This window comes from Dermacentor variabilis, chromosome 6 (genome assembly GCF_050947875.1).
Source record: "Dermacentor variabilis isolate Ectoservices chromosome 6, ASM5094787v1, whole genome shotgun sequence".
Classification (NCBI taxonomy): domain Eukaryota; kingdom Metazoa; phylum Arthropoda; class Arachnida; order Ixodida; family Ixodidae; genus Dermacentor; species Dermacentor variabilis.
In genome coordinates this window covers 64,328,261-64,350,011 of record NC_134573.1, presented here as the reverse complement: position 1 = coordinate 64,350,011, position 21,751 = coordinate 64,328,261, and the positions used below count along the sequence as shown (strand labels likewise).

The 21,751-nt window shown below is 47.2% G+C and overlaps 1 protein-coding gene across 1 annotated transcript in view; it reads left to right on the top strand.

Moving 5' to 3' along the window:
* The window catches only part of LOC142586160 (fatty-acid amide hydrolase 2-A-like), a 102,926-nt gene that overhangs the window by 32,568 nt on the left and 48,607 nt on the right, over positions 1-21,751 (top strand). The window contains exons 3-5 of the mRNA XM_075697412.1: positions 13,404-13,638; positions 14,408-14,511; positions 21,340-21,595. Coding sequence (XP_075553527.1) covers positions 13,404-13,638; positions 14,408-14,511; positions 21,340-21,595 — 595 coding nt within the window. The remainder of the gene's footprint in view (positions 1-13,403; positions 13,639-14,407; positions 14,512-21,339; positions 21,596-21,751) is intronic.

Genomic DNA, 21,751 nt, shown 5'->3' with positions numbered 1-21,751 from the left:
CCTCATGGGTTAGCGTGTGCCGTGGAGTTTTCTCGCGAAAATGCCGATGCCAATACAAGCACCGTTGGCACTTGAGGGAGGCTGTTGCTTACACTGCTTTATCGAATGGGTCGTCACTTTTTCTCCATTTGAAATAAGATGCAAACAGAGAAAATCAGGTATTAATAGGTGTGAGCATAACGATATGTAGAGATCCACCAATCTGCGCAATCATATATTCTGCTCAGGGAAGCGACGGCAAGAGCGACTGGTGCCTTTCGGGAACGGTGACGCGCACCGGCACAGCACACCGTCGTTGCTTCCTGCGTCTAATTTTCTCACATCACGAAGTGAAAACTCGGCGAACTATAGTTTACACGACCAAACCTAAAATTTAAAAGCAGGTTCCTTCGCCCTTAATGCTTAACCTTCAAATGATGTGCGGCAGTAGCAGGTGTACGGATTCGTCGGCTACGCTATAGGCCTGACCTCTCTTGAACAGTTTCTACAGCGGGTCCAACCTGGTGTGCACTGCTGGCGAGGGCTTATGCTCGTGTATTTCCACTCCGTATAGCTGTTCCGACACATATGAAGCACGACTATATGTATATATATAAAAGCAGGGTGTCACGCCTAACCGTGACCAAAGTGTTAAAAACGACCGAGTGGGCTAGGGGGCTGAAACTAAATCAGTGGTGTTGAAAAGTGCGCGGCCTAGTTGGCGATAGGATAGGACAGGATATGATAGGAATAACTTTATTTTAATGCCGGCAACTGATGGTGTAACGCGTCTGCGATGTTTTTATTTTCTTTTGGAAGTTCACTTAAGTACAGTAACTAATCACCTCACTTTTTAAATATTGGCTTCACCGAGAAAGTGCCAATACGAAAGATCACGTATAAAAATGAGCGATTGAAGTGTTTTCAACTAATTAGCATTGATGGAGCTTCTTGTACTTGCCTTTAAAGAAAGCCCGCGAAATACAAAAACAAGTGCGTGATAGTGCGACTATTTCACCGGCCCCGGACGACCTATCAAGAAACGAAATCCGCTTGTCTCTGTAGTGCTGTTCGGGACGGCCTTGGCCCCAGCAACCCTCGCTAGTAATATGCGATCGCGAAGGAATAGAAGAATATGACAATTGCATTTTATTTACCACTAAACAATTCTGCGATCAACATTTACTCAATCAGGAGATCCTTTCTTTTTTTGCCTTGTGTGTTCGGACTTCTTTCCACAAGTGGAGCGCGAATGATATGTTTATTCCAAGTCACGTCGAAGCGCGACACACCTCCATTGCCGCCGCTTGCTCTATGCGTCCGATCACGACGTGGCACGGGAGTGAGTCTCGAAAAAGGGCACGCAGAAAACAAAGCGACCTATTGAAACAATGGCATCGGTTCATGTTGTCTTTTCGAGACGATAAGAATGCGCTTTACAAATGAGGAAAAAGCAAATATGATGCTTTTCTTGGGAACAGCGGGCGGCAATACGAGGAAGGCCTGAAATTTATACCGGTCTTGGCGCTGTGGAGGAATACTGCATCCACTATAATGAAGACTTACCAGACGCTAAGGCAGACGGGGACGTTCAAGACGACAAGGCACACGACTTCGACTATAAGCGAAGACGTGGAGACAGTCATATTGGCGTTAATTGCTGAGGACCCTCACGTGAGCGTTCGTAACGTAAATGCTGACGTACAGATGTCAAAATCAACTGTCTGGAGGATCATGAAGAAGGCGAAGCTTCATCCGTATCATCTTCAACTTCACCAGATGTTAGAGGAGAATCATTTCCAAAGCCGACGGTACTTCAGCAACTGGATTTTGAACAAGTGCGACGATGAGCCAGGCTTGCTCTACAACGTCCTGTGGACGAACGAAGCAAACTTTTCCAGAAACACACAGGTCCCTCTGAGTAACGCCCATTATTGGAGCGAGAAGAACTCGCACTAATTGGCGAAATCCCACTACCAGTACCAGTGGCCATATAAAATCTGGCGCGGAATATTCGACGGCTGCATTATTGGTCCCGTCTTGCACGACCACTCACTCAATGGATAGCACAAGCTCGACCGAATTTTGAATGGTCCAGTGAAGAGTTTCCGCAATAACCTTTCCCTGACGGGTCTTCAGAAGTCGTGGTTCCAGCATGATGGTGCCCCTCACCCTCCAAACAGCTGTAGTCAAGCTCGAGGCTGAGTTGACATGGCCTTGCAAAGACAGTGGATCGGGCGGCACGGACCAATGTCATGGCCCTGCAAGGTCACCGGACATTACCCCGGTCGACTTCTTTCTGTGGGGGTACGTCAGACTGCACATATCAAACCGAGACCGCCACACCAGACGCACTAAAGAGTAGAATTGCCCAAGTTTGCAGCGAAGTTTCAGAAGATGCTGTCAGGAGCGCAGCGGGAAACGTTTTGAAGCAGTGTCAGTGCTGCATCACTTCAGATGGAGATTTGTTTGAGCACATTTTCTAATGTGGAAAGACTGAAGTGAGGCGCTCGTCAGGATTTATTTCAAAGAGAGTATACGTATATACACAGCGCATGTGCTTCATGACGCGTGCTACCGCTTCTGTTGTGAAGTTGCTGCCCCACGATAGCAGCGTACCTAAAGAACCGGATGCCGTTGCTCTTTCGTATTTTGTTTTCCTCTAAATACCATAATGTTTTATTTCATGTTCGGTTTGTAGCCTCTTGTCCTGGCGGCTATCTTTGGAATCGGGAAATAAAGCCATTTTGTTCCATTCTTCACCGTCAAAATTTAAACCTGGCCCGGATGTAGTCTTTTTTTATTTTTTTTTTCCAGAAGCAATGCGCGCGGCCATGCCGTCCAAGTGGTGCTGTCATAGACACTTTCCGCGCCCGCTTCTTGCTCCCACAACGGCGCAATTCGATGGCACAGCCGCGCGCCTGTCATGCGACGCGCGTTCTCGCGTGCAAAAAGGTTCGATGTGGGCCAGGCTTTGCTTCCTATAGAAGCGGCGCCCGCTTGCTTTTCATGTCACGCAAGCAGCTGCGCTTTCCCTGCGGCCACTGCAAACGCCAAGCCTGTCACAGACAGCGCTGCGTAGACAAGAACTTGTCCTTTCCTGATCGGTCGTCTGGGAGCGCTGAAATAGTGGCGCTATCACGCGGTTGTTTTGCTATTTCGCGGGCGTTTTTAAGGGCAAGTATAAGAAAGCTCCATCAACGGTACTTAGTTTCAAACACTTCAGTCGGCCACTTTTAAATATGGCCTGCAACTTTCATAAAAGCTGTTTCTTGCTGAAACCAATATTTAAAAGGTAAGGCAATCCGTTTATACTAATTATTTGACTTTGCAAAAAGAAAGCAAAAATACCGCTGACCAGGTCGAGCGATCCTCAACACCGAGTTCGTTTCAGCTCATTAGCAAACTTCGTCATTTTTGACACCTTGGTTACGTTTAGCTGAGACACCATGTATTGGAATTTCGCGCCGAGATGCCCGCGCCTTTACATTAATCTGACGTGAACCATAGAAAAGTATGTCCTCGAATTTGAGGCGTTTTGATGCAAGGAAAGTTGTACAAATTCGCTATGTTAAGTCTTCGGTTCTTTAAGAATCCAATGCCGTCCGTGTTTATGAGATAACCATTTAACTATAACCAAGCAGACACTGTCTAAATTCGTGACATCACAGGTAATTGGTGCAAAACATTTACGGTGTAGTTGCAACGCATATGTCGTGTTCCCATTTCCCCGACTCCAGCCACTTTTTTGGCGCCGTTTCTGCAGGGGGGTCACGGTGGGGACTTCACGATTGCTAGGCAGCACAGCTGGGCGTGGCATTTCAGGAGTCGTCCGACGTTCTATGCGCAGGCGCGAGTAAGAGCGGGTGTGAGAGAGAAAACGCGCGAGTGAGCGGATGTGAACGAGAAAATCTGGGGGCTTTGGCTCCTTGAATATGTGACTTTGCATAGGTACTAAGGAGGAGAAGTTTCTTTGCTCGTTTTGGATGCGTTTGTCCCTAGGCGTACTAGCATAGCGAAGTGGGGTTGAGTTTGTTTACGCTCTGACACTGGCTGTCGGCGCGCTAAATCATGGGGAGCAGCAGGTACTGACGCCTCTTATGGTGATCGCTTTGTCTAAGCGCACGTCGGATGTGCCCGAATTACAGAAGCTAAAGGTACGTCAAACAGACTTCCTCGCGCCTGCGGCGCTCGCAATGAGTCACTCATGTGAGATCACACCTCTCTCACGCCTTACGGCGCTCTACCTTCAAAATGTCATCACTGATTCTCCAGGGGGAGCAGTACGGGCCGTAGTAGAGACCGGGCCTCTACTCGTACCTTCACTCGTATCACGCTCTTCGTATGCTGCTGTCCGTGTATATTCAGAAGCATATTTGAGTGGTCCCCTTTTGAGTGAAAAATTACAGGGTCTGTTAAGATCTCTCGTAAGACGTGAACGGCAAAAGCCTACTCTTCCTCCTCGTATCTTGCTCTTCCTTCTTTTAGTCATTACTGCTCACTATTAAACACTCTTAGTCATTTGTAATCAGTTGTGGTTACTACAAGCTGTCGTTAGACATGGTGGTCATATCATAGTCATTAGTAGTCATTACAAGTCGTTTCAGTCATTATTCGTCATTACTGGTCATTACTACGCATTTTTAGTCATTTCTAATGAATTGTAGTCGTTACACGTTGTCACTAGACATATTGGCCATTCCGTAGTCATTACTAGTCATTACAAGTCATTTCAGTCATTATTAGTCATTTCTGCTCACTACTAAGGATTTTTAGTCATTTTTATTCAATTTTGGTCATTATAAGCCGTCGTTAGACATGTTGGTCATATCATAGTCATCAGTAGTCATTACAAGTCATTTCAGTCATTATTATAAGAAGCCAACAAACACTCAGACGAAGGACAACATAGGGGAAATTACTTGCGCTTAATAAATGATATAAATAAGAAACGATAAAATAATGGAAATGAACGTGGATGAGGAAGTAACTTGCCGCAGGTGGGGAATGATCCCACAGGCGGTGTGCTATAGCGCACATGAAGTTATCGGCCATCGGTGCACCTAGGCGCCCACACTCTGTCCGAACCGCAGATCGCTTTCAAGATAAGGCTCGCGCGGCTGCGCCATACACGCAGCATCCGCCGAAGTAGAACACCCTCCCTCCCATCATCTCGGTGCTTTGAGTGCGACGGAAGACGGCGCGCTTCCGCCCCACCCCCCGCTTTCTGCCTTGAGCGCGCGAGATTGAGCCGCCATCTCGCTTCACCGTCGCGCGCTTTCGCTTCCCACATAGAGCATACAACGCGCAGGGCTGATATCACGAGACGAACCCGGTACGTCCATTCCGCACACTGAACCCGTAGCAATTGGCAGAGAAGGTCAGCGCAAGGCGCCTCCATGCGCGTCTCATTTCAGGAATCGCTTGCTGTTTGTATACAGGCGAGAGTAAGAGTGGGCGCGAGAGATAAAATCTGGATGCATTTGCTCTTTGAATGTCTGACTTTGCCTAGGCACTACGGAGAGGTTTTTTTGCTCGTTTTTCATGCGTATGTCCCTAGCCGTGCCGGCATTGCGGTGTGAGGTCGCGTGTCGGTCTGTTGATGCCGTGCGTCATCCACAAGTTTATCTCGTTCGTCTCCTTGGATGATGCTGGAGCATTGCGATGGCGTGGATGATCGTTGGCGAGATTGCGCGCGCTGGCCTTGCCCATGCGCGAGTTTGTTTACGCTGCCGCGCTGGCTGCCGGCGCGGTGAACCAGATGAAGCCCCATTTGCTGGTAGGAACACGCAATACTTGCATTGCGGCGTATCCGAGGCAGGTGAAGCAACTTGAGATACTTCAAGGAACGTTGTGCAACGCTGAGCAGGGGTTGTGAGCACGACTTTGAAAACGCTACCCTCGCTCCCGAAAACTGCGTCGCTCCCTTTTGCAACGAGGCTGAAAGCATTCATGCGGATAGTGGACACAACGCCACAGCGAAAAGGAAGAAGAAGGCAGAATGATGGAACAATGGTTGAGACCATAACAATAACGATGACACGGTACGTGTTTGTTGCAGTTGAAAGTGCATATTTCCGACGATGTGAGACTTACGCTGCAAACGTTATGCGTTGCGCGCACTTTTGTAAAATAATTAGGTGCATACAGAGTGACTGAGCACATGCGATATGGAATGAGAAGCACGCATTTATCTGCGAATGTGCGTCCATAAGCCTTTCAAACCATGCTTCAAACCATAAACACTTCCTGCTGCCATTCGCAAGGCTTTGCATTCGGATGAAGGGCAGGACGGTACGCTATCATTAAAGGAAAAGCACGTGGCCAACAGTTAATTGTCTCGTCACTTATTAGAATAAATAAGAAGAATGGAAAAAGCAAAACGGTTATTTCTCATGGCTTCAATGCAATGCATTTTTGTCATGCGGCGAAGCATAGTGTATTGCAGTGAGGCGAAGTGAGAATTTGCGTGCGCACTGTGTAAGCAACATATTATTACTATTACCTGAAATGCCCACTTGAAGACTCCTCACTGAAGCGTACAGTGTATTGCAGTGAAGCAAGTGAGAAAGCGCGTGTGCACTAAGTGTAAGCAACACATTATTATTACATCGAAGCTGTATATGGTTAGCCGATTCGTGCGTCCATCGCATGTGCGCCAAAAACTGCTGCGGCGCAGACCCATGCGCATGTGTGAAAAAAAAAAGGGGCGCGCGATTGGCTGCGCCAGTAGTGACGTCCTTGCACTCCATGACAGCTGAGCGCGCGCGCAGCAGTTTCTCTCCGGTTCCCAAAGGGACAGAAGGAGTACGTATGACCACACGTCGCCACGAGCAGAACCGGGAACGAGCTCGTCTACGCCGTTCCGATGCTGCAACCCGGGCACTTGACCAGGTTCGTGCAGCACAGCGCAAGTAGCAACTGCGTACCGAGGATCCGGCAGCCTATCAAGCCGTTGTTTAATGAACTGTCGGGATAAGACCAGTGATAAACACCGGGGCCGCACGTTTCAGCTTCGCTGGTTACGCATTAGTGCGGAGTGCTTCGGCAGTGATTTTTTTATCTCTGTTGCCCACGTAATGAGTCCGCAGTGAAGCATACAGTGCATTGCAGTGAAGCGAAGAGAGAATTTGCTTGCGTACTAAGTGTAACCAACTTATTACTGATATTATTATCTCAGGTGCTCACCCGAGGTCTCCACGGTGAAGCATGGTGCATTGCAGTGAAGCGAAGTGAGACTTTGAGCGCGTACAAAATTAAAGGAACCTATCATAAAAAAATGAAACCGCACTGAGCCACGTTTCCCGCCTTTATTATCTCAGGTACTCACCTGAGGCCTCCACGCAAATTCTCACTTCGCTTCACTGCGATACACCGTATGCTTCTCCGGGGAGGCGTCGGTTGGGCACCTGAGTAAATAATGTTGCTTACACTTAGTACGAGCGCCAATTCTCACTTCTCTAAACTGCAATACAATGCATGTTTCACCGCGGAACCTCAGGTGGCAATCCCAGATAATAATATGTTACTTACATTTCGTACGCGCGCAAATGCTCACTTCGCCTCACTGCTATACACGTATGTTTCACCGTGTCACACATATGCAATTTAGGAATCGCAGCGACAAAAGAACCGTTAAGTCTCCAATCACAGGAAGCCCTGTGTTTTAGTAGAGCCCTTTCTGTGTTTATGCCAATAAGTGACGAGACAAGTATCTGTTGGCCACGCGCTTTTTTTTTATTGATAGCGTACCCTCTTGCTCTTCACGCGAATGCAAAGCCTTGTGAATGGCAGCAGCAAATGTTTATGGTTGTAAGTATGGTGTAAAGACTGATGGACGCACATTTGCAAATATATACGTGCTTCTCATTCCGTATCGCATGTGCTCAGTCACTCTGTATGCACCGAATTATTTTAGAAAAGTGCGCGCACAGCATAACGTACGTTCGCAGCGTAAGTCTTACCTGGTCGGAAATATGAACTTTGAATTGCAACAAACACTTACCGTGTCGTCGCTATTGTTGTGGCCTCAACACATGGCTCTATCATCTTGCCGCCTTCTTTCTTTTCGCTTTGGCGTCGTGTCCACTATCCGCATGAATGCTTTCAGCCTCGTTGCAAAGGGAGCGACGCAGATTACGAGAGCGAGGGTAGCGTTTTCAAAGTCGTGCTCACAACCCTTCCACAGCTTTGCACAGCGTTTACTGAAGTATTTCAAGCTGCTTCACCTGCCTCGTATACGCCGCAATGCAAGTGTTGCGTGTTCGTATCACAAATTGGGGCGGCAATGCCCACTGCTTCACCTGGTTCACCGCGCTGGCAGCCAGCGTCGGAGCGTAGACACACTCGCGCACGGGCAATGGCCCCACAGCGCCATTCCGGCATGCCCAGAGACAAACGCATACAAAACGAACAAAGTAACTTCTCCGAGCACCTAGGCAAAGTCAGACATACGGAGCAACAGCCTCAAGATTTTCTCACTCGCGCCCGCTTGTATTCGCGCCTGCGCACAAATGTCTGGCGATACCTGAAATGAGACGCTCGTCGCCTACCCTCTTTCTCCGCGACGCTTCGCCTCGACGCTTCGCCCTGCAATAGGCTACATAAACATGCAGGACGCCAGAAGAAAGGAAAAGTGGGCAGATATTGAGGAGCAGTTCAATAGAGGATAGAGGTGTGTAAGCAGTTACAGAAACGAACCTTAGAGAATTGGAAGAGCCGCCAGTGACTGAGAATTTTGTTTGAGAAGGCTGTCACAGAACTAAATCGGAAACAAAGGGAGGGGGAGTCGGAATGCTCATCCATCAGGGAACGAAATGGAAAAGAGTAAATTGAAAATGTCAAGCGCATCTTTGGTTATGTGTAGAATAAGTGGAATGAAAACTGGGCTGGGCGTGACGTATTTGTGGACCGGAAATAATTGTAGAGAGAAGAATCAAGGGCTAGTGGAATGCCTAAGTGCCGCTATTAAGGGTTCTGGGAATGATGTCAAAATTATCCTATTACGCCACATGAATGCCCACATACAGGATCTAGATGACTACACCGACAACAAAGGGAAGTCAATGTTAGCTCTTCGTGAGCAACATAACCTCCTTACCGTGAACACAGGGCCTAAGTGTGACGGGCAGACCATGTGGGAAGTGGGAAACCGGCCATGGACCATTGATTACTGTCTGATGACAGAAGGAATTCAGGATAAGTTGAGAGAAAAGGACATTGACGAGGAAGGATATAGCAACATAGGGAGCAACCATAAACGCATAATATTGAAGATGGGATATGTAGTTGGGAAAGACAGCAAGGACTGAAAAATGGCCAGTTCAAGTTTGGACGCTAAGAAAGTAACAAATATGGTCACCAGAGTCGAGGGAAAACTTGGCAAATGGAAAAGTAAAGAGTATGGAATATAGTGAGCTTCTAAATGTAATAACCACAGAAATACGAAAAGAGAAACAACATTCTCGTTGGAAAGGAAAAAAAAAGGAACCGAAAAGCTGGTGGAACAAGGAGATACGAGAAGCGATCGCCGATCGACAGAAAGCATCCCGAGAACACTTGCACGCAAAACAAAAAAAGCGCATTTGCCGCATGTTGACGAAGCCAGGAAATGGGAAATAAACTGGTACAAAAAAAATCTATGGTTCAAGTACTGGTTCAAGCAAAAATAAAAGGTCAAAGCGAACGTTGGTTGTCAGAAATACATGAGAAAAAGAAGGCCGCACATAGAATATTTTGGAACCACATGAAATTATTAGGCAGGAAGTCAACAACTATAAAACAACATATCATAGACGAAGATGGAAACAAACCGGAAGGGGAAACGGCTTTAAATTACGTCCGAAACATAACATCCTAATCTTTCCAAGGCAATGACGAGGTTGTATTTGAAAAAAATAAGAGCATGAAAGAGAATCAGATGGTGCTGACAAATTTGAACTGGATCAAAGAAAGCCGAAGAGAAAATTCATGAGCGCACAGCCACAGGGTCAGACAAGGTTCCTGTTAGGCTGATTAATGAACTAAGACCAAAAAGTAAAGAAGCTTTGGTGAAAACAGTGGAAAAAACTTCAAAAAGATAGACGAGTACCAGACAGTTGACGACAAAGTAGAATGAATTTAATTTATAAAGGTAAGCGGGAGAAAGAGAGAATTCACTCGTATAGACCGCTGACCATTACATCGGTAATACATCATCATCATCATCATCATCATCATCATCATCATCATCATCATCATCATCATCATCATCATCATCATCATCATCACCATCATCATCATCATCATCATCATCATCAGCCTGGTTACGCCCTCTGCAGGGCAAAGGCCTCTCTCATACTTCTCCAACAACCCCGGTCATGTACTAATTGTGGCCATGCCATCCCTGCAAACTTCTTAATCTCATCCGCCCACCTAACTTTCTGCCGCCCCCTGCTACGCTTCCCTTCCCTTGGGATCCAGTCCGTAACCCTTAATGACCATCGGTTATCTTCCCTCCTCATTACATGTCCTGCCCATGCCGATTTCTTTTTCTTGATTTCAACTAAAATGTCATTAACTCGCGTTTGTTCCCTCATTCAATCTGCTCTTTTCTTATCCCTTAATGTTACACCTATCATTCTTCTTTCCATAGCTCGTTGCGTCGTCCTCAATTCGAGTAGAACCCTTTTCGTAAGCCTCCAGGTTTCTGCCCTGTAGGTGAGTACTGGTAAGACACAGCTATTATACACTTTTCTCTTGAGGGATAATGGCAACCTGCTGTTCATGATCTGAGAATGCCTGTCAAACGCACCCCAGCCCATTCTTATTCTTCTGATTATTTCCGTCTCTTGATCCGGCCCGTCGTCACTACCTGCCCTAAGTAGATGTATTCCCTTACGACTTCCAGTGCCTCGCTGCCTATTGTAAATTGCTGTTCTCTTCCGAGACTGTTAAACATTACTTTAGTTTTCTGCAGATTAATTTTTAGACCCACTCTTCTGCTTTTCCTCTCCAGGTCAGTGAGCATGCATTGCAATTGGTCACCTGAGTTACTAAGCAAGGCAATATTGTCAGCGAATCGCAAGTTACGAAGGTATTCTCCATTAACTTCTATCCCCAATTCTTCCCAATCCAGGTCTCTGAATGCCTCCTGTAAACACGCTGTGAATAGCATTGGAGAGATCGTATCTCCCTGCCTGACGCCTTTCTTTATTGTGATTTTGTTGCTTTCTTTATGGAGGACTACGTTGGCTGTGGAGCCGCTATAGATATATCTTTCAGTAGTTTTACATACGGCTCGTCTACACCCGGATTCTGTAATGCCTCCATGACTGCTGAGGTTTCGACAGAATCAAACGCTTTCTCGTAATCAATGAAAGCTATATATAAGGGTTGGTTATATTCCGCACATTTCTCTATCACCTGATTGATAGTGTGATCATATGATCTATTGTTGAGTAGCCTTTACGGAATCCTGCCTGATCCTTTGCTTGACAGAAGTCTAAGTTGTTCCTGATTCTATTTGCGATTACCTTAGTAAATAGTTTGTAGGCAACGGACAGTAAGCTGAGCGGTCTATAATTTTTCAAGTCTTTGGCGTCCCCTTTCTTATGGATTAGGATTATGTTAGCGTTCTTCCAAGATTCCGGCTCGCTCGAGGTCATGAGGCATTGCGTATACAGGGTGGCCAGTTTCTCTAGAACAATCTGCCCACCATCCTTCAACAAATCCGCTGTTACCTGAACCTCCCCAGCTGCCTTCCCCCTTTGCATATCTCCCAAGGCTTTCTTTACTTCTTCCGGCGTTACCTTTGGGATTTCGAATTCCTCTAGACTATTTTCTCTTCCATTATCATCGTGGGTTCCACTGGTACTGTATCGGTAATACACAGACTAGCAATACAGGCAATCAAATTAAAGCTTCAAGCATAGGCAGAGAATAATGGCATTTTGGGAGAATTTCAGAATGGCTTCAGAATAGGTAGGCGTTAGGATGATAACTTATTTGTTGTTACTCAGTGTATTGAAATATCAAGAATAGAAAGCAGACCGTTATATGTGGACTTTTTAGATATTATATGAACGTATGACAACGTAGACGGCAACATTTTGTGGGATATTCTCGAAGAGGAATGCGTAGGTAACGATTGTCTACAGCTTTTGAGAGAGATTTACCTTGAAAATACCGTTTGCGTTAAATGGGAAGGAAGGAGGAGCGAAGAGAAATTTGATATCAACAAGGGACTGAGGCAGGGGCGCCCTTTATCCCCACAGCTGTTTATGATGTACATGGTGAGGATGGAAAGGGCGCTAGAGGGGAGTAATATCGGGTTTAATTTCTCATACAAACAGGCAGCTAGAGTAGTAGAGCAGTAAACTTCCAGGTTTGTTTTATGCGGACGACATAGTGTTGCCAGCTAACAAGCAAAGGGATATGCAACGTCTGGCTATTATCTGTGGACAAGAAGGCGAGAACTGAGGTCTGAAATTTAGCGTTAGAAATCAGGAGGTATGATATTCAATGAAAACAATGAACAGACAGTGTCAATTCAATGCCAGGAAATACCTCGGGTAAAAGAATATAAATACTTTGGTATATGGATAAACGAATGCAATAAATATGTGGAAACACAGGAAAAAAACTATAACAGAAAAGGGAACTGAAATGTCGCCATAATGATACACAGCGCGCTGTGTGGTCACGATAGGTACGAGTTGCTTCAGGGTATGTGGAAAGGTGTAATGGCTCCAGGAACTACGTTTGGAAATGCGGTTGTTTGCTTCAAATCAGGGGTACAATCAGGACTCGATGGCAACTAAAGGTCAGTGGGACGCCTCGCATTGGGTGTTTACGGGAAGACTAAAAATGAAGCTGTGCCGGGTTAACATGGGCTGGTCAATTTTGAAGTTAGGGAAGTGATAAAGACCGAAGATGGTTTCTAAGGGTTTATACTGGTCGGATCAAGTGCGATAAGATCGGTAATGACGTAGAAATGAGCAAGTGGTACGATGCTTACGTATACCTAGACAATTCTAGTGAAGTCATAATTTTTTCCTCGACAATGCAAACGCTAAAGCAATTTTGCCATTCCATCATCGCCCGCTGCTTGCCCTTAGAGGCCCTTTAACAGCTACTTGAAGAGAGAGAGAGAGAGAGAGAAATAAATAAATAACTGAAAGGCGGGAACCACGACAGCGCCCGTTTGGCTACCCTGCACTGGGGCAAGAAAAAAAGGTGAGCGGAAGATTAAGAGAAGCGCCCGTGATAGCACCATACGTTAAGTGCAAAACCAGTAACTCAGTCGCTCCCTCACACTTATCTGTCCATCTATCTGTCTGTCTGTCCTGTTCTGTAGAACATATTTGAAGTGTTTCTATGCTACCCCCCCCCCCCTTCCCACCACGTGTTCACCGTCCCTTGCCCCTCGCGCTCTGGTGGTGCAGGTGAGCAGCGAGGCAGTCGTCGGCGCCTTCTGCGCGCGCATCGGTGCCATCGAGCCGCAGTTGGGCGCCGTGGTAGACGAGCGTATGAGCGAGGCCCTGGACGAGGCACGCCGTGTGGACAAGTTGGTGCGCGATACCGTCGCCCAGCGCGGCAGCAAGGGATCCGAGGCCCTGCTGGCAAGCAAGCCGCTTCTGGGGGTCCCTTTCACCGCCAAGGACCTGCTGGGCGTCAAAGGCAATTGGCTCTCCTTCATTTATACAGTGTCCAGCTAACACAAAGGAACGTTTCGTAAAGTGAGGCCGAAACCTACAATGATGACTGCCAAACTAAGCGATACCTTTCTTGAGTAACCCGCCCCCCTGCATGCCGCGTACCATATCACAAAAGCTTCTGGGCGTGTCAGTTGACACACGAAGTCGCTAGCTCGCTGCCAAACACAAAGACCAATGGTCAGCATATTTCTTTTCATTCGTTTAATCATCCTTATTCACCCCCATCCCATACCCCTGTATCCCCTGAGTCATTTACCCTCGCATTAAAAAAAAAAAAGACCAATGATACGGCGACACAACCTAGTGTCATTTTTTGTAAGCACAGCAGCCGGTTTGAAACTTCGTAGTAAGCCCCACTATCGCTAGTATCCTCACTGCAACTTCGTTGCAAAGGCTATCCGTCAAGCCGTCTCGCACGCGTCTGTTGCGGATGGGGCGCTCGCAGTTCGTATACGCCATCCTGACATTCTCCTTCCTTTGCGTGCGCCAAACAATCAGGTGCGTCCTTCTTCCTCTCCACCGCAGTTGAACTTTCGCTCTCCGCTTGCCTTCCCGGTCTTCGTTGTGCTAGCTCCGCCAACGTCCACGAAAATTGGTCCGAAATAGCTAAAGAAAAAATTAAATTCTCAGTTGTCACATGGCGAAAACACGATCTCATAACGAAGAAAACCGCAGTGGGTGACTCAGAATTAATGTTGAATACTGTGGTTCTTTGCGCACATCTAAACCAGGAGCGCTTTTGCATATCACCCCATCAAGATTCGGCTACCGCGATGGGGATCGAGCCCGGAACCTCAAGCTGCAAGGCCATTGCCACTGGACTGCCACGGAGGGCGTAAATTTTATTAGATACACTGTAAAATTGCTGGGTCAGTGTTTTTTTTTTGTGCGCACTTTGGTCATAATTAATACCCGGTTTTCGACTGCGGCTTCCTTTATCACAGCAACACTTCGACCTCACTTTCATTTACATTACTTCTTTTGCATTTGTGGCCATAGTACAGAACAGCACACTTAATGATGTAAAAGTTTTTAAGAGTGTATGCGGAGGACATCATGAGGTCCCCGAAGAATGCCTGGCGAGCGTTTGTGCGTGTTTCCATCCAAGTGTTGCCGTCTTAACGTAAAGAGCGCTTGCGAAATTCCCATTGCGCGAGGCACGTTGTGACCTCACCTTGAGTGGGAACCCGGTAAGAGAGAACTGGTGGTAAAAAAAAAAAAAAAACATGCAGCTCCAACGCATATTTTCGGATCGATGTGAAGCGAGGCTTTCGTGAACCCGTTAATGAAACGCTATAAATTTGCCTCTATCATTCCTGCGTCTTTTGAGTAAAGGAGAACTACCGCATGCGCATGTGCCTCGCGCACTCCTGCTACCCAAAGTGACACGTGCGATTCTGGTCTTGCGGTCGTGCAGTCTTGCGGTCATGGGGATGCTACTATCGGGAACACAATCAAATTTTATTGTGAAGCATTATTTGCCCCATTCAAGGCCCATCGTGGTAGGTCGGTAGGTATTTCCTGGGCCGCTTCACTTGGGACCTTTGTAAAAAAAAATGCGTGACTGGCAGGAAGATCGAACGTCTGCCTTCGGGCGAAGCCGCCCAATGCTTTGAACACTAGGCCAAGATTGTTTCTTTTTTTTATTCGGATTACACAGATATACAGTACATAGACACAGCAGGCCAGCACGGGCTGAGAACGGAAGCAATCACAACTTTAGCATGTGCATAGTCCTTCAAAGTTAGGAAGCCAATCCAGTTTTGGTTCTTGGAGTTAACTATTAAACCATTCTACTTGTAGAACTAACTGCTTGACGATCGGCCATCCTAGCCAACCAAATGTTAAGTAGGCCCAGAAGCGGTGTCATGGCAAATGGCATGGTTGCTTAGTCATCGACCGGTCTACGCCTCTATAGCACGCATACCCTCGCGCGAAAGCCGACTGGCTCCTTGAGATGAACGGCCGCTGCGTCCCGTGCCAGTTTCTCACGTTCTTTCCTCGTGGTAGTTCGTGCTTTTAGACACTGTGCTCGAATGCAATATCTATGGGATCGGCCTGCATTGCTCATCGCATTACTCGTAGCAACAAACGCTACGTAGAATTTGTGCGACGCTGTACTGCCTTCATCGAAGAGGTGGAACAGGTTTTGATGTTCCATCGCCTGGAGCGTTAATTTCGTCGTCGCTTTAACATACAGTACATCAGATATCCATAAATACATACGATCGTATAACATGTAGTGTCAGATGACGACACAATCCGCACTTTTCACGCCTACGCTCGTGCAGTAAACATGTAGAACCCAACACTCAGCATGTCGTAAGCTCGCATCGAATGCCAAAAGTCGGCGTCACGCAATCATCGTCGCCTTCGTTATCATCCTCTTGCTGCTGTCGTCACGCACGCGCTTCCACCTGAAATATGGCTGTTCGTCTTAAAAAAACATGTTGGTCTACCTAGTAAGACACTGTGCAACCCAAAACAATGCTGAGTAGCCAGCTATCAGCAAAATACTTCGCATGACATCGATTCCCACAGTGCGTGGGATCTGTCTCATTTTTTTATATGAGCTATTCGGCAAGACGGCAGCAGCATCGAGCAGCACTCAGCAGCCACTGTAAGGAAAGTGCAGGAGCGTTCGCAAAGACAGCTTCTCTGCAAGCTCAAAAGGCGTATCGCCCGGAAGGCCAAGTATCGATTGCGATATCAAATTAGTAGGCAGCCATACGAAGTAATCATAGTAGTTTTATCGGCCGTGTGAACTGCTAAACATTCGCTTACTAAATTAACAAGCATGGTATCAACAGCGTACAAGCAAACGTGAACACATCTCACTTGATGAGCGCGGAAACACTGTCAACACTGTAGTGAGAAAGCGCGGCGCGCCATTGAGCCGCCATTGTCGGCTCACCCTCTCACACGCGTTCACTCGTACATCTGAGTGAAAGAAGACGCGGCGCGCGATGACCATGTTATCGCCCTTAGACGTTACATGGAACATCACGGCGACGGCGACGACAGAAACGCACCTGGAGTATCCATATAATTGCTCTCGCATTAAAACGTATGCTAATGAGTTGGCGTTGAATATTGTGTGCTTATTTTCTGCCTAGAACTGGAACTTATGTTCGCGACCTGAGTAGACCATAAAACCGCTTCACGGTACCGCCAGGCCAGGTCCGAATGCGCGCTGACCTCGCTGAGATAGGTTTGTGCTTTAAGGACGTATGGAGAATAATGCCTGGTTGTTCACACGCATGTTCGACGGCTAAGAACAAGTATCTGATCGCTTGGTCCTATTTTGGCAATTCACACAGATGACGCAACTTCTAAAGCGCGCGCGTCGGATACAATGTGCGCATTGTCGAGTATGAGCGATGACTAACGTACAGTTGTGTATCAACTTCCTTCTGTGAAGTTCTTTCCTCGCGCCAACTTTTTTGATCTGCTGTAAATACAAGCCTTTTTTTTCTCTTAAGCCTGTCTGTGTTTGTTGTTACGTTGCAGTGACGTTGAAAAACGCCGTAGCAAGAACTGAATCACGAAACTAACTTTATTCGGCGAACCTGTGCGCAGAAAAGCAAGTTCCACTAAAAGCACAGCGATAGCGGCGAGCACAATCCGCGGTCGTTGTAATCTCATCTGCGGGGCAAGCGCGTCGGCTTTTGCAGTGCCTTTACAGGTGCCCACGTGCCTTTAAGACACTACTACACAATTCGTATGTGGCGCATACAATCAGAATACACAAGTTTCGATGACAACAGACAACGGGCTGAGCTATTAATAACATTCGAGAAACTACCGCTACATATAGGCGTATGCTGCGTCGAGTGATTACGCTTAACATTTGTTATCGATGAAAAGCGTTCACCGGAGATAAATAGACAAGTACACATGTCAGTGCACCCTCTTAAAAAGCTACAGAAACTTTGAGAATTGTCTTCTAATGCGGAAGCATTGTTTCTCTCCTGCTTGCTTTTCCTAGCTTATGTGCATCTACCCATGGCCTTTCTGGTGGCAAATAGTGCTTAGGCTTTAGTAGACAATTGTCAGATGTTCGCACCGCCTCCCAATTTCAGTTTAACCAACCCCCGAATTGCAGTTGGTCCAACCATACTATGCGCTTTTCCCACGCATATCTTATGGAGCCCCATGTATCTCCATGGGTATATACTCTTTTCTTTTTGTTTAAATTGTTCCTTATCGCTTATTAAGCTACCAATCGTCTACATTTACTTGAAGAAAAGAGCGCTACGAAGACGCGGACTAAAAGAGGAACATGTGCGACGGACAAGGCGCTAGTTCCAACTAAATGTTTTTTGAAGAAACAGGCTTTTAAATAGATACAACCTAGAATGGCCCATCGTGACATCCCGACCTCCCAATCTCATTAGAAATGCTATCTCTTTTTCGGTAAGCGCCACTGAAGGGCAGCTAATGCACGTGCCTTCGGCCTTGGCTATGTAGAAAGCTTTTAATATCTCGCGTTCTAGTCTATCTCTAGACCGTGCCAGAAACCTGGTGTCACGAAGATACGGGCGGCAATTGTGACATTCACAGTGTTCTGCCAGATGGCCCCCCGCATTGTTATTTACGGCCCAATTATGCTCACGCGCCCTTTCATTAAAACACCGTCCGGTTTTGACCCATATAAACCTCTTGGTAACTTAGGGGTATCTCATATACGACATTACTTTTGCAAGCCGTGTACTGCGCTGCATGCTCCTTAACGCATGGTTCTGGTTTTGCCTTTGTCAGCATAGGGCATATCTTGGCCAACTTACACGGTGCACTGAAGAAAAGATTAGCACTGTGCCTTTGTGCCACCTTCTTGAGGTTGTGGGACACCCTGTGCCAATAAGGAATGACATGTTCTCTCTTCCTATCAAATGGCTTTTTTTGTGTTAGGGCCCTCTCTTGCCTGTTTGATCTGCGTTAGCTGCGCTTCAGTGACGCTTACCGAAAAAGAAATAGCATTTCTAATGAAATAGGGAGGTCGGGATGTCACGATGGGCCATTCTAGGTCGTATTTATTTAAAAGCCTGTTTCTTCAAAAAAACATTTAGTTGGAAGTAGCGCCTTGTCCGTCGTACATGTTCCTCTTTTAGCCCGCGTCTTCGTAGCGCTCTTTTCTTCAAGTATGCAAAGCCAACTCGCCCACATCAAGCTTCTGCTGTCTACATTTACACTATTGTAACGATTAAGTCTGCAAGTTACGCATTCTGGGGCCCTAAACGTAAAACTATTCCAATGTTTTTATTCAAATCTCCTGACGGGAAGTTTGCGTAACCGCAGACGCTAGCATCGGGCGTTGACCCGGAGGGTTGTCCGAACGCACCAAGCAAACTCTCTCTTCGTTTATAGGAAGTCGCTTTTGTTTGCTTTAAAAACGAATAACATTGCCTACCCTTAGCGGCTTGTCTTATCTAATTGACTGAGAAGAGGCGAGGAGAACGCTCAAGTGGAGAGGGATGTGATGAGGCCGAGCCAGTGCACTGAAAGTCGATAACCGGGTGAAGAGGGTTGTAACGGCGTTTGCGATTGGTACACTTTCCTTTGCTTAGCTTGCGGTGGCTGGTTGAAAATCGTGGCGGCATGCAACGGAATGTTAAGGAAGCCGCTAAAACGGATCCTCAGCAATGAAAAGTTGGCAGAGCGAGGTTGCAAACGTGCCGAAAGTGCTCAAAAACGTTACAGGGCCACGCAAAAAACTTATCGTACGCAAATAAACCCATGCTCTCCGGCAGATGCGAATAACCAGTGCCTGAGCAATCGGCGGCAGCCATCTTTTATTCATTTCGGAACGGGCAGCCTACGACTATTCATAAAAAAAATTCAGTTTTGTCCGGCATATTAATGCATTTTTAGCGCGTGCACGTCACGCTGACGCGGCGAGTTTTCGCGGTTTCGTGAGGTCGCGTGACAGGCAGATGAAGTGGGTGCAGCCCTAAATCTTTTGAACAATAGCCGAGGTCTAATGGCGAAAAGGCATCGAATCAGAGATAACTATTTGTTTTGTTCAGTCCAATCATGCATAATCAGTGTGTAACGTCATACCATATGGGAACCTATCGCGATTTTCGTGAGGTCGAGTGACAGACGGGGGCGATGCGGGGGTGGTCTAAAAAAAGTTTCTGACCAATCGCGGATAGCTGATTGCAGAATTGGAATAGAAAAGTTTGGAATAGCTTTACTTTCTAGCGCCCCGGTTGCTGTTGTGCGTGTGCATGTTCAAGTGATATAAACGCCTTCTTTGAGTTTGACTATTTTTGATCTGGTACGATACTCCAGGCGAATTCCGGCCGGCTTCGTCGCCGTGAGGTTACGTATAAACTCCAAGCGCGATAAGATTCTATCTCGCCCAGCGCGCCGTATGCTGTAAGTGCTAGGGGAAGCGTGATTGGGTGAGCCAAAAAGTATGGTGGCTTGATGCACGCCCTGGGTGCTGGTCACGTGATAAAGTACGCGCAGCGTGGTGGGGTGAGTGCGTGCTCGCGGGCAGGGGGGGGGGGCAAGTGAGCGGGACTCTTTAGCTAACGCGGCCGTGGCTGCGCATGAATGTTCGCGCTGCAGAGGGCGCACACCTCCCGCACCCTATCTTGGAAGTAAGCTCCGGCGGCTGCATGACTGGCGGCTGTATGTGCTCAGTCTTCCCCCGCAACTGGTCTCGGAGGTCGCGCAATCTCCAGTCTCAGAGACGCATTGAAGTCTGAGGCAGCAAAAACATTGGCTTCCCTCCGTTGGCGCTCATCACGCCAGCGTTGTCATAGCGATGATTCGTGGTCATCGATTGAGGTTCGTACCCGTCTGCCCGTGCGCGCGTGACACCATGGCTGATTATTTATTATAGCGAATATAGAAATCAATTTATACAGCCGATAAAGCTACGAACATTACTCCGTGTAGTTTAATGCTTTGCTGTAGCTATCGATACTTGGCCTTTCGAGCGAAAGAGCGACTTTTTTTTTTTACATAGAGCAAGCGATAGGACGCTTATGCAGTCTGGCTTTTCTGAACATTTTTCTTTTAATGTCGTACACATGTGTGATATTTTCCGAGTGAACATTAGTGCTTCCAAAGTGGGCGCTGCATTCACAGCTTTTGCAATGCGCCAATACGAGACAAAGAGTCGCGCATGTCTTCGCATCATTTGCACACTGTCCAACGCAGAGACATGCGGTCACCGTCAGACTCTACAAGCTGTAGAATGAGAGAACTTCAGGTGCTTATATAGATTCGGCAACTCGTATTAATGCTGAATGGTCTAAAAGGGCTGCTACTTTAGAGAAAGAGAGTTGCTCCCCCTTTGAAATATGGGCCCTGTGTAGTTTTTCACCTTTCTTTCTCTCCTCCGCTATTTTTTCCCTCATAGGAGAGTAGCCAACCATGTTGATATTGGTTAGCTACCGTCCATCTTTATTGCGCATCTTTCTCTGCCTGCCTTACCTTAGAGCTCTACCGTTAGTTCTTTGGCCCTAAAGCACCGGTACCATTCCAGTCAGTGAAGCAACCTAGCCCATGAGATTAAGCGCCTATAACAGTGGCGGTGGAAGCGTGATGGTGCGCGGTTTGCTATCAACGTCTAGCTTCAGCACGAATCAGAGCAAACGCTTGCGCAATGTCTGCTGGCTGAGCACGCGGTCGATAGTTGTTGCTGCAGTCCAACCGAGTGCTCACTTTCTCTTTCTGTCTCGTCACCGTGACAGGACTTGCGTTGGACGCCGGACTGTGCAGCCGCCGAGGGACGCTGGCCGAGTGTGACGCGGACGCCGTGGCGGCGCTGCGCTCGGCGGGCGCCATCCCGCTGGCGGTGACGAACGTCTCCGAGTTGGCCATGTGGTGGGAGTCCAACAACAGGCTATATGGCAGGACGCGCAACCCCTACGACCTGCGAAGGACACCGGGAGGATCCAGCGGTACGACATGCGCGCACCCCATAGTAATATTTTGCAGGTGGCCAATAACACACCAGGTTAAGCACATATTAGGGGACTCTCAGGGACCTAGTTGGCATATTCCTAACACTGCGAAATGTGACGATGAACACACAGCAAGAAAGAAAAAAAAACGAA